The 14,384-nt window shown below is 39.3% G+C and overlaps 1 protein-coding gene across 3 annotated transcripts in view; it reads right to left on the bottom strand.

Moving 5' to 3' along the window:
- Positions 1-6,418: 6,418 nt before the first annotated feature.
- The window catches only part of UBXN7 (UBX domain protein 7), a 57,306-nt gene continuing 49,340 nt past the window's right edge, over positions 6,419-14,384 (bottom strand). For all 3 annotated transcript variants that reach the window (XM_034999911.1, XM_034999912.1, XM_034999913.1), the window contains 3 exons: positions 13,646-14,039; positions 13,429-13,508; positions 6,419-11,928 (listed from right to left, as the gene is read on the bottom strand). In XM_034999911.1, the coding sequence (XP_034855802.1) occupies positions 11,767-11,928; positions 13,429-13,508; positions 13,646-14,039 (636 nt within the window). In that variant the 3' untranslated portion in view covers positions 6,419-11,766. The remainder of the gene's footprint in view (positions 11,929-13,428; positions 13,509-13,645; positions 14,040-14,384) is intronic.

The following is a 14,384-nucleotide window of genomic DNA, read 5'->3' as shown; positions in this document are numbered from 1 at the left end:
TCCCTGGGTTACACCTCTACAGTTGCAGAGGCCTGACGAATGCTGACGCGAGCCAAGCTACTCATGCTGTTTGACAAGGTCCAAGTATGGGGGACGATCCTGAAAACAGGAGACTCCACAGCTGGCTCCTGCTATTCTCTTTCATTCTGTTTATGGCAATCTTTGTAATTGTGGGAATATTTCTGGGGTTTCATGATAAAGTGACTACTCCTCTTAGTTACGCCTATCTAAGCAATCATAATGAAGCTAATTCCACGAGGCCCCCCAAGCGCCTCAGAAGTGGCAAGATTCTAAGAAAGGAACAGCTTAAACTGTTCCACAGTTCACTATATTTCCTGCGCTATAGAACAAAGTAACAAGACGGTCACGCTCTGTCTAGCACCTTTCTCTTTGCGTATTGTTTTTTAGTTTTAGCGAAAGTCAGTAAGCGGAAATCAATAAAGGTCATGTTAATCATTACAAAGGAAAGATGAAAGAAGGCTATGTCTGTAATCCAGAAAATGATCTAAGATTATCTCGATAAATTGTAAAAAAAACCATAATCACATGTTACGAAAGTATGGAAAAACAAAAAAAAATCCTAACATATAAATAAAGTTCCTCCGAGGCTATCAGGAGGAGATGCTTGCAACCTGATCCTGTGTCTGTGTCTCCTCATTCGCCGACGCCGTCCTGTCCTACGAGAGACCCACCCCGGCTGGAGCTGGACTCCGGCAGAATGCCACGATAGAACTAAACATTACCTTTTTACAGATGTGTCAATAATCTTAGAATTTGGCTTGACTGGGGGCGCCTGGGTGGCTCAGTCGGTTAGGCAACTGACTCTTAATCTCAGCTCAGGTCTTGATCTCAGGGTTGTGAGTTCAAGTCCCATGTTGGGCTCCACACTGGGTGTGGAACCTACTTAAAAAACAGACAGACAAAAAATTTGGCCCCACTGGAGACACAGCTACTAGTCACCACTTTGGTGGTGATAGCTCTAGGGAGAAGCAAATGGGAGTCTAGGAAGGGCACAGATTAGAAGAATTTGCCTAATACCATTAACCAAGACTGAAAGGCTTACAAGAACAGGATAGACAGATGTTCCATTCCAAGGGATACTGTGGGGTCTGGAGGTGGGGTCTGAGCAAGGAATAGAGGAAGTTGAGAACATTTCACTGGTAGAAGGGAAGGGGAAAAGATGATGACCATCAGGCCAGTGTTCCCCAAATATGAGTGACAGACTATCAGCTTCCTGTGGGCGGGCTCCAACCTCCGCTTACAGCTGACTAAACAAGAGAGCACATTCCCTTAATTGGAGGGAGAAAAAAAGGAAGATAGATGTTGAAAAGAATTGCCATTTACACTAGTCCACTAAAGAGGAAGTATTGTGTTTTCTGTATTAGTATAAAAATATTACAAACTTCAAGCCACCCCAATTAGGCTTCTGTTTCCAACAGCACACTGAGATGGATCTTGGTCTCCAATGACTTTTTCCGTCTAATAAACACTTCACTGTCCTTCTTACTTGACCCCAAGACAGAATTAGGCATAGTTGGCCACTAGATCCTTTTTGAAATTCTTGCTCTTGGCTCCCTTAACCCCCCACTCTAGTGTTTCTCCTCCCTCACTGACTGCATCTCCTTGACTGGGCCTCTTTCTGTTGGTGATCTCCAGACGTAGGTTCTGGACCCTCTTTAACTTTCTCCTTAGTGACCTCATTCTCTCTCATGGAACTAAACTCCGTCTGTAACGCTGATGATTTTTCTAATCTCCAATTCCAGTCTACCTCTCCTCCAAGCTTCATACTTACATGTCCTATACTACTCCTACCCTTGGAAGTTTCATGATGAACACATCCAAAATGATTTCTTCTCCACCAAACCTGCCTGATCACATCTTCCCGCCTCAGTAATGACACCGCTACATACCCACCGCCGGAAATGAGTCGTTCTTGATTTTGCTTTCCTTCATTCCCCCACATTTTAAGTCTCTCCATTTCTACCTTCATAGCGCATCTCTACTCTATACCCTACTTCCCAGGTGCTCTGCCACTCTCTGGCCCAGGTGACCTCTGTTTTACAGTTTGATCATTGCAACTGTCTCTACTCTTGCTCTCCTCCAATTCACTGTCCACTTAATAATGGCTTCTCATTACACTTGAAACATGATCTGAGCTCCTTACCAGGGCCTAATAAGGCCTCTATGATCTGGCTTTTACTCACTTTATGCCACTCCCTTTGCTCGCCACATGCCAGACCCATCTGCCTTCTCGAAAGACCTCAGATCCATCAAAAACTTTGCTGCTCCCCAGCCTCTGCAGTTGTTGTCCTGCTTGGAAGTTTTCCTCCTACTCTTAGCATGGCCACCTTCTTTGCATCCTTCAGGTCTCAGCCTAAATGTTAACTCCCCAACACCTTATTTAAAGCAGAATTCTTGGGGCGCCTGGGTGGTACAGTGGGTTAAGTGTCCAACTCTTGGTTTCGGCTCAGGTCATGATCTCAGGGTCATGAGATCCCGTGTTGGGCTCCGTGTTCAGCAGAATCCGCTTTTTTTCCCCCAAGATTTTATTTATTTATTTGACAGAGAGAGAGACAGCGAGAGAGGGAACACAAGCAGGGGGAGTGGGAGAGGGAGAAGCAGGCTTCTCACCGAGCCAGGAGCCCAATGCGGGGCTCGATCCCAGGACCCCGGGATCATGACCTGAGCTGAGGCAGATGCTTAACAGCTGAGCCACCCAGGCGCCTGACAGAGTCTGCTTAAGACTGTCTCCCTCTCCTCCCCCCACTCTAATAAATAAACAAATCTTAAAAAAATAATAAAAATAAAGCAGAATTATCTATCTGCTTTTCTATTTTTTTTTCCAGAGTCTTTGAATCAAATCAGTATTTTTCATTTGTTTATTGTCTGCATTCACTGAAAATAAGTTCCCTGAGGACAGGACTGTGTACGTTTTGCTCATCACCATATTTCTATATTTGGCACACAGTGAGGCTAGTTAAGGTTAAGGATAAGCATTCTGTGGCTGGAAGAATGGGAAAGAATCTCTCAATCCAATTTAGTATTTATGCCCACCCCTTGGCTGGTCCATGTGGCCAGGGAGACAAGGTCTTGGAAGAAGATGGCAAGTCCCATCAGAATACATTGCTGAAGCATGGGGACGAGGAATAGTTCCACAAGAGGAAGAGGAATAACACAAACTGATTCCTGGGGTTACTGTGAGCTAGGCAGTGATCTCAATTTCTATAACACAATATAATCTATCTCCTGGCTTTTCTCCCATTAATTTAAAAATTCCTTTTTTCTTCACTTATTAGAGTTGTGTCCTTAGTCATTATTCCTGGTCTGAAAGACTACATGCTGGAATTGCCCAAGTATGAGTTCTAGACTCCTACTTTCCTAAAAAGCTAACTCACCCAGTGATTTCATGACGCAACCAACATTTACAAAGCAATTACCATCAATGTTCAACATACTACTAGTAGCAGAGAATCTAGCAAAATTATCCTTGATAATGCGATGAATTAACCTATGTCAATAAATACACTTCAGTGTCCTACTAAACATGAGAATATGAGGGCAAGCTCTTGAAACCTGAATTATATTAACTGAAATAATACCTAGGGAGTCTTATCTCACAAAAACAATACCAAAAAAAAAAAAAAAAAAAAAACTAATACTGAAAAGTTTTTGATTTTATTTCCAAGATCAAATATTACAACAGGACATTTACATGTATTTATAAAAAAATGCAGCAGTTGAATTTATAGATCAGAGGTTTCCTTGAGTTTGGTCCCTCTCTCAGCACAGTGAGCTGATGTCTTCAAAAGACTTATCCCACTCCCCTCCCTCCCCCACCCCAAATGTCCCACCCCACCCCCCATTCAAGTTGCAGTACCAATATAAAGCAACTGGGTACAACACAGCAAGGATATTCACAATTTGGTACAGCCAAAACCAGAGGATCACCAACTGAAAGACCCTCTTTTTAATTATTTACCTATAGAGTATGTGTATCTATAGATATATCACACCCAGTTATCTAAGATTTCCCTGGTTTTAGAGCAAGTGGAAGTTCCATTGAGTCTTAGCCAGCAGTTACAGCTCTGCTTCACCTAACGGCATGTTTTTCTCCTCCAAGTTTAGATTCTCTATGGCCTCCATGTGTCTTCAAATTTAAGGCTTTCCCTAGCACCTTAATTATCACTTACTAGATATACAGGAGGGTCTCTAGTGTGTGGTGAACAAAAAAATTTAGTGGATGATCCAGTTGCCCCTTGCTCACTGGTCCCAAACCCTTCCTCCCACTTTTGAGAAGAGCTGCAGAAACAAATTATCTCCTAGCACCATGGGATTAAAAGCCCAGAAAACTGACAACTATATGTGCATTTTAGGGAGCACTTGCCAGAAACATTACAATAGGAGCACTGTCTCTGTCCATTATCTTCTTGGATTCAATAACTAAATTACACTACAGATTAAATTTCGAGCCTGTCCTGCATTAAAAACGCAAATCTCACTAAGACCGCCACTTTGTCCAGAATGAAGGATTCCCAGGGAATCTCTAAATACTGTTAGGAACTGCTTGAGAAACACTTTAAAGCAAATACCCCAAGCTGACTTCACTCGAGTCCCCAACCCACCCCCATCCCTATTCCCCAAACAAATTTCATTCCTTGATTAACCTCTCTGAATAAGATGGGAATTGGAAAATGACATGAAAAATGTTTTAAAAACACAATTAGTGAGGACATGCCAGAATCGGGACATCCCAGATGATTCAAAACGCATTATTCAAACTAATGACAAAGCATGCAGAGCCTACAAACACTCCTGAGAGTATCCATGGAACAATCAATACCTACTCAAAAAAGGACTTTTCTTAAAGGGTTAAAAAAAAAAGACACCAGATGCTTAGAAGTTGTTAACAATCAAAAGGAAAACCGTTCTAGAAAAGATTTTTAAAGGAGTGAAAAAATTGTATCTAACAGATTCATGCCAAAGCTTGGATGAAAGCCCCTCAAAGTCCAAGTATCATGTTAGCATCAACTGGTACTCATTTCTCTGTATCTAAGTCTAGAGGATTCTATCAGAGCTTCACTGTCTGTTTCCCAGCAAGTTTGAAATAGCCTTTCCAAAACTGAAGGGACAAACATTAGAAAGTAACAAGGCCCAAGTCCCAAAATGGGTAAGATAAACAGCCGCTAGTACAAGCTTGCTACACTCATTAACTAAAAAGTGGAGGTCACATACTACTTTCATTCTAATTAGCAGGTAAAAGGGGATTTTCTGGTGACAATGGTAACTTCATGTGAGGTTTAACTTACAGGGCAATAAATCAAAAAGTTGTTAAGAACATATGATTAGGGTAAAAAACCTATTTAATATTTTGAATCACACCATTTAATGTATTGATATTTTCCATTATTAAGAACACAGAAATCTGAGAACATACTATCAAACCATTTTGTTGAAAGCAGTTTTCTGAGCATCAGCATTGCAGTGTCATTAATTTGAAACAGAAATCTAGTGACATGTACTCTTCTAAAACCAGCAAGCTTGACAAAAGAAAAAAAAAGAATGGCAGGGAATAGCTCCAGACCAAAATCTCTCCCTTATTAATAAGTTAAGATGCTCTTACTGAGTCTAAGAAAAAAGCAAATAAAAAAGATTTTAAGAAAAGGAGAATTCCAGGTCAGAACTATCCAGTGATTTGAAATGCTTCCCATTTTATTTACCACATATTATAAATGAATGATTCATGGTAGCCCAGTTAGATTAATAACTTGTTTTGATACAGATAAAATTTTTCTTATGTTCAGTCCCATGTAGCTTCACTATTCTTCCTATTTGAAAACTTAAGTGACCCCGTAAGGGATATAAAAATCTCAGGGCATTTTGATCTCTATACAGGAAATACCAATAAGCAAACAACAAAAATTTGCTGTTTGTGGCCACAGAATTAAGTACAACAAGGCAACTTCCCCATATTTAGAGATTAATGTGGGATTGTTCTTGGGCAAAATACTACCATGGGTATTTGTATCTCTAATCCAAGTAAACCTGGCCATCTCTTGAAAATACTTTCCTGAAATGTTAAATCGTTTTACTGAAGTAGTTCATATTGGACTGCCCAACTCTACTAGATCATATGGCAAAGAAAGGCTTGAACCAAAAATGATCATGTTTAGGAGAATGACTGAGACTCTAAGCAGTACAACAGCATTCTGTAGGCCAAAGAAAGGGGAGGGGTATCATGGTGCTAGCTGTTCTATATTTGGAATAAGAATTTTTAGGTAGAGAGAGAAAATGAGCTATGAAACTCTTGTTTTGAAACTATTGTTTCAAATTGTTCCCTTATATTTTATGAAAAAATTTTTAAGTGTTATTCAAACTTAGAAATGGAATTTCTTATAGTTAATTTCATTAAAAATCATGACTAATTTTCAGTGAATGGATGTCCAAAAAAATTGAGAATAGAGAATGACAAAGTAAAAGAGAATGTAGGATGAAACGATTTTCTAATTAACAGTCTCATCATCACATCCAGTAATTTAATCACAAGTTCACTTCATGGGGAAACTATCAAGGTTGTCAAAATCTCTATAAAAAAATATTCTTGATTCTAAGCTGTCTCTCTAGTAGTGTTCAAAGACTAAAATACTAAACTTCTATAGAATAGGAGAAATCAAGATAGTGCCTTGATATTCTGTTGGTTATTTTCTGTACGAAAGAACATTCTTGCCACCAGTCTAAACCGTGTACAATGCAATACTAAGTTTCAAGTCAAGACAATAATTGATAATGCTATGCGAGGCAAATCAATGAAGCTGAATATTCATGGGACACAGCTGTCTTTAAGTAGCCTTTTCATTAAGGCTTGTAATACTGGACAACTGCCATGTTCATCAGTAAGGTTGGTTCTTCCTACTCTCATTTAGTTTGACACAAGCCATCACTTACTCATCAACCAGTATCCTATGATTTACTATTGAGTAGTTAACTCAAAGAGGGCCAGAGACAGAGAGAATATGAATGACCTAATAGAGATATACTCTGTGAGATAAGAAATATTTTTGAAAGTCAGCCTAATTGAATCTTGAAAAAGTTGTTCCTGCCAAAACCAAGTGTGAATTCTACAACTTACACAAATCAATTTCCTAACAACTGCTCAGCCAGTAAAGTGCTTTGTTTAAGCACACAGGTAAAATAAATTTAACTCTGGTGTCAGTGAAATATTTGGTTCTCATTAATTACATTTTAGTCATACTTAACACCGATTAGAAACACAGCATGAAGTTTTTAAATATTATGAATTGTGTTTAAAAGCTCATTACTAGATCTAGAACTACGATATTTTCCTTTTTGGAGATTTTAGTCATCACAGTGAGGTTAGATTAAGTTACTGGGCAAATGAAACTTGGAAACAAAAAAAATACAGGAAGTGATTAACAAGAAAATTTTTAATTAGCCTAGGGATAATATAAAGAGAAGAAATTAGAAGTATAAAATTTTAGAGTGGAAAGAACTTCAAAGATAATCTAATTTGGTGGTCTACAGTCTGTGGGTTCCTGGAGTTTTTGCAAAGGGTCTGCAATTCCATACGCACATTTACATTTTCCTCATCTATGGACTTAATGTTATTAATAATTAATCCCACAATTCCCCACTCTTGCCGAATTTTAATATTTTAAAGTCCTTTTACTTGAAAAGACTGAGAACCATTGATCTAGTCCAATTCTCTATTAGCAGCAGCGCTGTTACCCAAGTGCACTTACGCCTACACATAGTGCCCCTTTATACACTTGATTTGTACCTGGGGAGAGAAATGAAATCTTTCCTTCACTTTCCAGTTCCTAGTGGCTCCCTCTGGTATTTTCCTAAGTGTCCAAGTGAGATCCTTGCTAGCTAAAATCTTTAGTCCTGGGATCAATAATCCTTTCCTACTTGGGTGCTGGGTGTACCTTACTGATAAAAGTCATGCCCTAAGTCTAGTAGTTACAAAAGGTGGAACTAAAGAATGAATACAGGTGAGTCAAAAACTTTGAGCTACAGTGTTTGCCACTTTTCGGTTTTATTTATTTATTTATTTTTTTGTGGACTTTCCTAATGAAAGCCTAAGTCTTTCCCCTTTCTAAACTTTTACTGTAATTATTGTTCAGCACCAAAAAGGTAAGCATTTACATGTTCTTCAATTATCTCATGTGTAGTGTATCTTTCCAACTGGATAAAACAGAAGAAACCAGGTATTAGACTTCAAGATATTTCCAACTTTGATTAAGGACTCAGTAAATACTTGTTGACTTTTAGAGTCAAGGAAGTAGAATGTTATAGGAGATTTAAAAACATACACATAGAGAGTTCAATAATCTGGTATGGGTGGGACAAAGAAAAGATAACTCTATCTTTTCCCAAAAATGGTTAAAAAAAGATAAAATTATTTTTTACCCTTTCCATTTATTCTTGGCAAATAATGCCACATATTTTCCTTTCACATTTTCATCAGTGCATCATTTTTTTAAAAAGCAACCATCAGTCCCTCAAAACAGTGGTGTAAATAAGAATTTATAGGCATAGTGCAAATCCCACAAGCTTTAAGGAAACAAAACCAAATGATAATTTACAGAGCCACACAACAGGAAGATAACCTTTTGGGTAAACTGATTCCCCTGTTGTAGGAGACAACAGCAAGGGAGTGAAAAAAACATGGACTCTGGATGCCAATTTTGATTTTGCCAATTACTAGCTCTGACATCCTGAACATATTCTCTAAACTTCAATTGTGTCCTATCTACAAAATGGGGAGAATATACACTTTGTAGAGTTCTTAGGAAGATTAAAGGAGAAAATGCACAGGAAGTACCTAGCACATGCTAGTTACTCAAAATTAGTTTCCCATTCTTCCCTCATTTGGCTGTTCTCTCTCTTCTCTGGTTCCTTTCTAAATTACAATCAAAAGGTGTTTCCTGTCACTTTCTTCCCCCACTAGTTTTCATTCCATCTCCCTGTATTTGTTTCTTGTCACTCTCAAAGTCTCTCTTGTCGTTTTCCAACCCCCCTGTTCTTTCGAGCTGTTTCCAACACCTACAAGGAATGGCTATTTTTAACTAATCTTACTAGCTTCATTTAATCTATTCAATAAAATCTCTCCTCCACAGAGCAAAGGAATTTGCAGAGGAAATAAGACAAACTGGAGAAAGCTTACTCCTTTAGTGAATTAAGCTCATGAGCGAAGCGATACTCCTTATTTACTCTCCCCATGGGCCTCTGTATCAAACCAGGGATAATTACACTTCTGCCTCACAATAAAAGAAAATCCTCAACATCTTGTACTCTAGACACACCCGCTGTACCTAAGTTGGATCAGTATCTCATGCCCTAAGTCTTTGATATGCTTACTTGAATCATTTTATACATACTCGGGTCATCTCACAGTAAAATCCATGTTGAAAAGTCCCTTTGGTTTCTCATAAATGGATATGCCACGGCTGACCTCATCAAAAAGGCAGAACTACATCCTATCATTAATGAACATGCCTCAGGTTTTTGAGACGTTTTGTAAAGAGAAGTTAGTAAGCAAAAGGATGAAAGAGTCCCACAGGGAAAATTCTTGACTTCACATTTTTGACAGATTTGGGCTTCAGCTGTGACTGCAGAGAGCGGGGCACTGCCATCACAGCACCAAAGCTGGGCATGCCCGCAGTTCTTACCCTGTGCCTCCCTGAATTTTTGCATTTCTGACCTTGTCTACTCAACATGTTTTTAACCCTCTACTGCACCTTTGCTACTATAGAGCTCTATTCCTCAGATAGCAAGTACATTATCCAAGTTGAGAGATACAACTGAGGAACTAACATGAAAACCACGTTTCCTCAGTAAATCAGAAGCTGCTAGTTACTCGAGAGCCTATGAAAAAACACCGAAATGGTATTACTCAGTCACCAATCTAAAGAGAGAACTTTGACTCAAGGTATAAATGAAATTGTAATTATATAAATATATTTATAAATATTTATACAATTATATACTTATACATAAGCACTTACACAGACTTAGAAAAAAATGTAAGAACATTAATTCAAAAGGACTCACTGAAGAATAAACAGAATTTTCCATGATTTCCTTGAGGAGATACATAACTCATTCTTTAGGAAGGATCCCTCTAAATCCAACCATTAGAAACCACATTCTCTAATTGTGTACTAGCAACACATGAGCATCTTTTTTTTTTAATCCCCTAGTTGCCAAGAGAGTGATCTTAAAGTAGATGGGAACCTAAAGGTCTCTGAGCAATAGCAATTTATGTTCCTCAAGTAGAAGAATCGATCGATCCAAATCCCCAATTGACAAAATAGGCCCATTCTATATAACAAGGTTAAAATTCTGATTTTGCCACCAGAATCATTACTACCCCTTCAGAGGACCCTAAAGCTCAAAATAAGAATTGAGCATACAGTGAAGGTGCTAAGTCAAACAGTATTACATAGATTCAAGATGGCCTCTTCTAAGTAATACGGAAAAAAGCTTTCACCAACTACATTTTGAATGTGGCTTTTGTTGGCAGAAAAACCCCACAACATCTCAAGACTCCTGATAATCTTCTCCACCTCCCTTACTAAATGTTGTCTTATAAATTGAATTTAAAGGTCTTCCCCTTACAGAGGCTTTCAGTTTTGATACCTTTTGCAAGAAAACAGTAGAGGAATTTAAGCTCATTCAGTCACCAGAGCCTTTTAGAAACTACTCCAACCGGGGCTAAAAAAAATGAATCATTCTAACCGCAGGAACATGGTTAGCAACTCTCAGCTGCATCTTCTTCTTTTTCCCCCCAGGACATACATAAGTATGCCTTAAAGCCCATAGGACGATCAATAACCATAGTGGTTACAACTACAAGCCACTGGACTGCATGATTATTGAACAGCTGCCTTCCCATTGATCACTTGTGGACCCAAACAATGGAAGGGCCAAGGGAACTAGTATGCTGTACTGGCAAAAACAGCAAGCACCTTCCTATTCTAATCACCACAAGAGCCTCACTAAATGTCCTTTTCAGGACTAGCAGGATCAATACAGTTTATAAAGTAATAATGAAGAAAGCTGTTTCAGGCTAGGATATTGAAAGCCACCCCATGCTACTCACCCTACATTTAACACTCATTCTGCCAATAACACATACCATGGAAATAATTCTAGCTGGGAACGTGGGAATCCGTTGAAAAAAATTTTAAATATGATGAGCAATAATTATAAGGGATGCTTTTTCCATGTAAACGGAAGCCTGGATATTTTGTCACGTGATATTTCTTACATGAACAACAAAACAAAACATGTGTTATAGAGTTTCTTTTCCCTACCAAAAATGGGGCTTACAAAAAAGGGAGGTTGTTCTTATTCTGAATCTAGCCATTCCTTTACCAAAGGATCTGAGGAGTAACATTATCATTTGATCCCAAAAAAGTGCCGTGCAAGAGACCACTTATTGGAACACACATTTCCTGCTGCCAGTACTAGGAGGTCTAATCCTTACACTTCCATTTGGTCACCAGATTAGGTAAGAAAGAAAGAATAGTAGGAAAAAGAAGAAAATAGAAGAGGACTGAAAAGGTGGGGGGAGGGGGAAAAGAGACTGAATATAGGAGAGAGCAAGAAATAAAAGAGAAGGCAGGTGACTTGCTTGCCCAACTTTGGCTCTATGGTCCTATGAGCCAAAATGCATACTTAGTGACATGGTATCTCACAGGAAAGGGAAAAAAGGGGTAAACTGAGAGAGGTCAGGCCATGATGTTAATTTCTTTCCTGTACAAAGACAGTCTCTTGAGGACAAAGGCCTGCCTCCTGTAATGTAATGTCATAGTCCAGATGAGAGAGTTTCCTTCGAGGGAAGTTGGTGAGAAGTTCAAAACGTTCATTTGGATATCCTTTAGACTGGACGTGCTTCACCAAAGCCTATGAAAAATAAGAGAAAGACAAAGCTGTTAGATGGAAATACAAAGAAAGAATATATTAAAGAATTAAATATCTTATATTCATTTCTATCATATCAGATAAGATACGAAGTTATTCTTTTTTTTTAAAGATTGTATTTATTTGAGAGAGAGAGTGAGTGGGAGAGACAGCATCAGCTGGGGGAGGGGCAGAGCAGGGAGCCCGATGTGGGGCTCAATCCCAGGACCCTGGGAACATGACCTGAGCCAAAGGCAGACGCTTAACCGACTGAGCCATCGAGGCACCCCAATTTTAGTTACGCTTTCACACAACCAAAGCTTACCCTTGTGGAAGGGCCAGTATAACTCTTTGGATAGGACGATAATAAACCTGCACCCAATAACTTAGGGCCATTAAGTGATACTGAAATATACAGGGTTATGTTTGTCTCCCAAATACACAAACTCAATTTCTATCTGTAAAATTATCATCCTCTTTTTAAACATTTTACCATTTTTCCTTTTTATCAACAATCTGTCCTTCAGTCCACCTGCAGACATCCGTGCCACCTGCGCATTGAATCCCTTCTTCCTTCTCCAAAACCGCGCCACTATGATATCCCCTTTTATAGGTACCTTCAACATCTCACTCTCTACAGATGATTCCCCTCAGACTTAAAGATGCTCACTCTCTCCTTCAGTCATTTTTCCCCTCTGATTATTGCCCATTCGCTCCCTCTAGCTTCACAACCAAACTTCTCAAAGAAGTGATCTATACTTGTTCTATCCACAATCTCATCTCCCATTCCCATCCAAATACTAGACCAGGAAGATAGTTCTGGGTATCAGAACCTTCTTGCACTTCAGTCATCCAGTCTTGAAGAATCAGATTAATTATCTCCAGCCACAGCAAGTGGCTAGGTGTGGACAACTGACCCAAGGGGGATTCACTCATAGGCTAAGCTAAGCTAGTCAGACCCATTCTCTTTTCCAGGAGTCAGAAACAGAGGGAAGCCCATTAGCTGTGGACTTTAGACGAAAAGGCCCTCAGCATCACTATGATGAACCATGTACAAGTTGAGAGGTAAACAAAACCCACCAGTATACAGAGAGAAGAATGGTATGAAGCAGAAAATCACAAAAGGGAAACAAAACAGGCCCCATGAGAAAAACACACAGAAAAATACTTTCGGTTTTCAACCACTTTGCAGGGTCAGCTACTAGGACACCCAGGAGCCCCACGGATACGATAAATAACTCCACTCCCCTTTTCCAGGTAATAATTTCAGTTGGGTTTCTATACCATGCAGCCATGGAATAGAAAATCTTGACTAGACAAACCCTATGTGACTTGCCTAAGATAATCTGACAAGGAAATAAAGTAATCCAAAGATGCACCACAGTTAAGTTTCCAGTTAGAGGCCAGACTGAATACCATCTATTTCAAAGATTCACAAAGCCAATTATGCCAATTAATTAGTTTCTCTGCTTCTAGTAAACACCTCCAATCAGATATACTTACCAACAGTTTAGCTTGCTCTGGAAGAGTGATCTGTTCCCTTTTTCCATCTGGATACCGCAACATCAGCTGTGCTTTTGGTCCTAAAGGAAGGGTTAAAAAGAAAAGAAAAAAAGAAAAAAAGATAAGAGCTTAAGGCATGAGACTAACTTAAACAAATAAACAAACCCCTTCAGTAACATTCAAGTTTTAAGTAAAGCAGGTCTAGAATGTAACTCACCATTTACATCTATGCCCTCCACTATTCCATCTGATTTTTCAGGTGACATCTCCAATATTTCTGAATCCACGGCTGGCAATCCTTGGTGGTTTGTGGCTGCTCCAGGCTCAGTTCTGGCTGGGGGTTCAGTTAGTGGCCTTCTGTTCTCCTCTTTTCTATGCCCCAAATCTTTGTGGGGAGATTTTCTGGACTTGGCAAGATTCTCTATCTCCTCTTCTTCATCAGAGCCACAAACGGATATGAACTCCTCACTGCCAGAAAAAAGTTCAGATTCAGATTCTTCATCTGAGCGGCTATCCTGTTTTGTCTGTGTTGAATCAAAGTGTGTCTCTTGCAAGGAGGCTCTGATGGCAGCTTCTAGCTGGCTGTCTTCACTTGCATCTATAAGGCTCTCCTGCGAGATGCAGTCATAAAACGTGGGTGGAAAGAAAAAGAAAACAGTTAAATCAAAAAATAGATAAAGTCAAACAGGACATAAGAAATTTAACACTCAAGACGCCTAGGTGGCTCAGTCGGGTAAGCGTCTGCCTTTGGCTCAGGTCATGATCCCAGGGTCCTGGGATCGAGTCCCACACGTCGGGCTCCCTGCTCACTGGGGAGCCTGCTTCTCTCTCTCCCCACTCGTCCTCTCTCTCTCAAATAAATAAATAAAGTCTTAAAAAAAAAAAAGAAATATAACAGTCAGCTTGACAATATTACTTTCTGCAGAATGTATCTCTTTACTATAGTAAAGTTTAAG

This window comes from Mirounga leonina, unplaced genomic scaffold, assembly GCF_011800145.1.
Source record: "Mirounga leonina isolate KUSES-001 unplaced genomic scaffold, KU_Mleo_1.0 Mir_115, whole genome shotgun sequence".
NCBI classification, from domain to species: domain Eukaryota; kingdom Metazoa; phylum Chordata; class Mammalia; order Carnivora; family Phocidae; genus Mirounga; species Mirounga leonina.
This window is presented reverse-complemented; position numbering and strand designations above follow the sequence as displayed.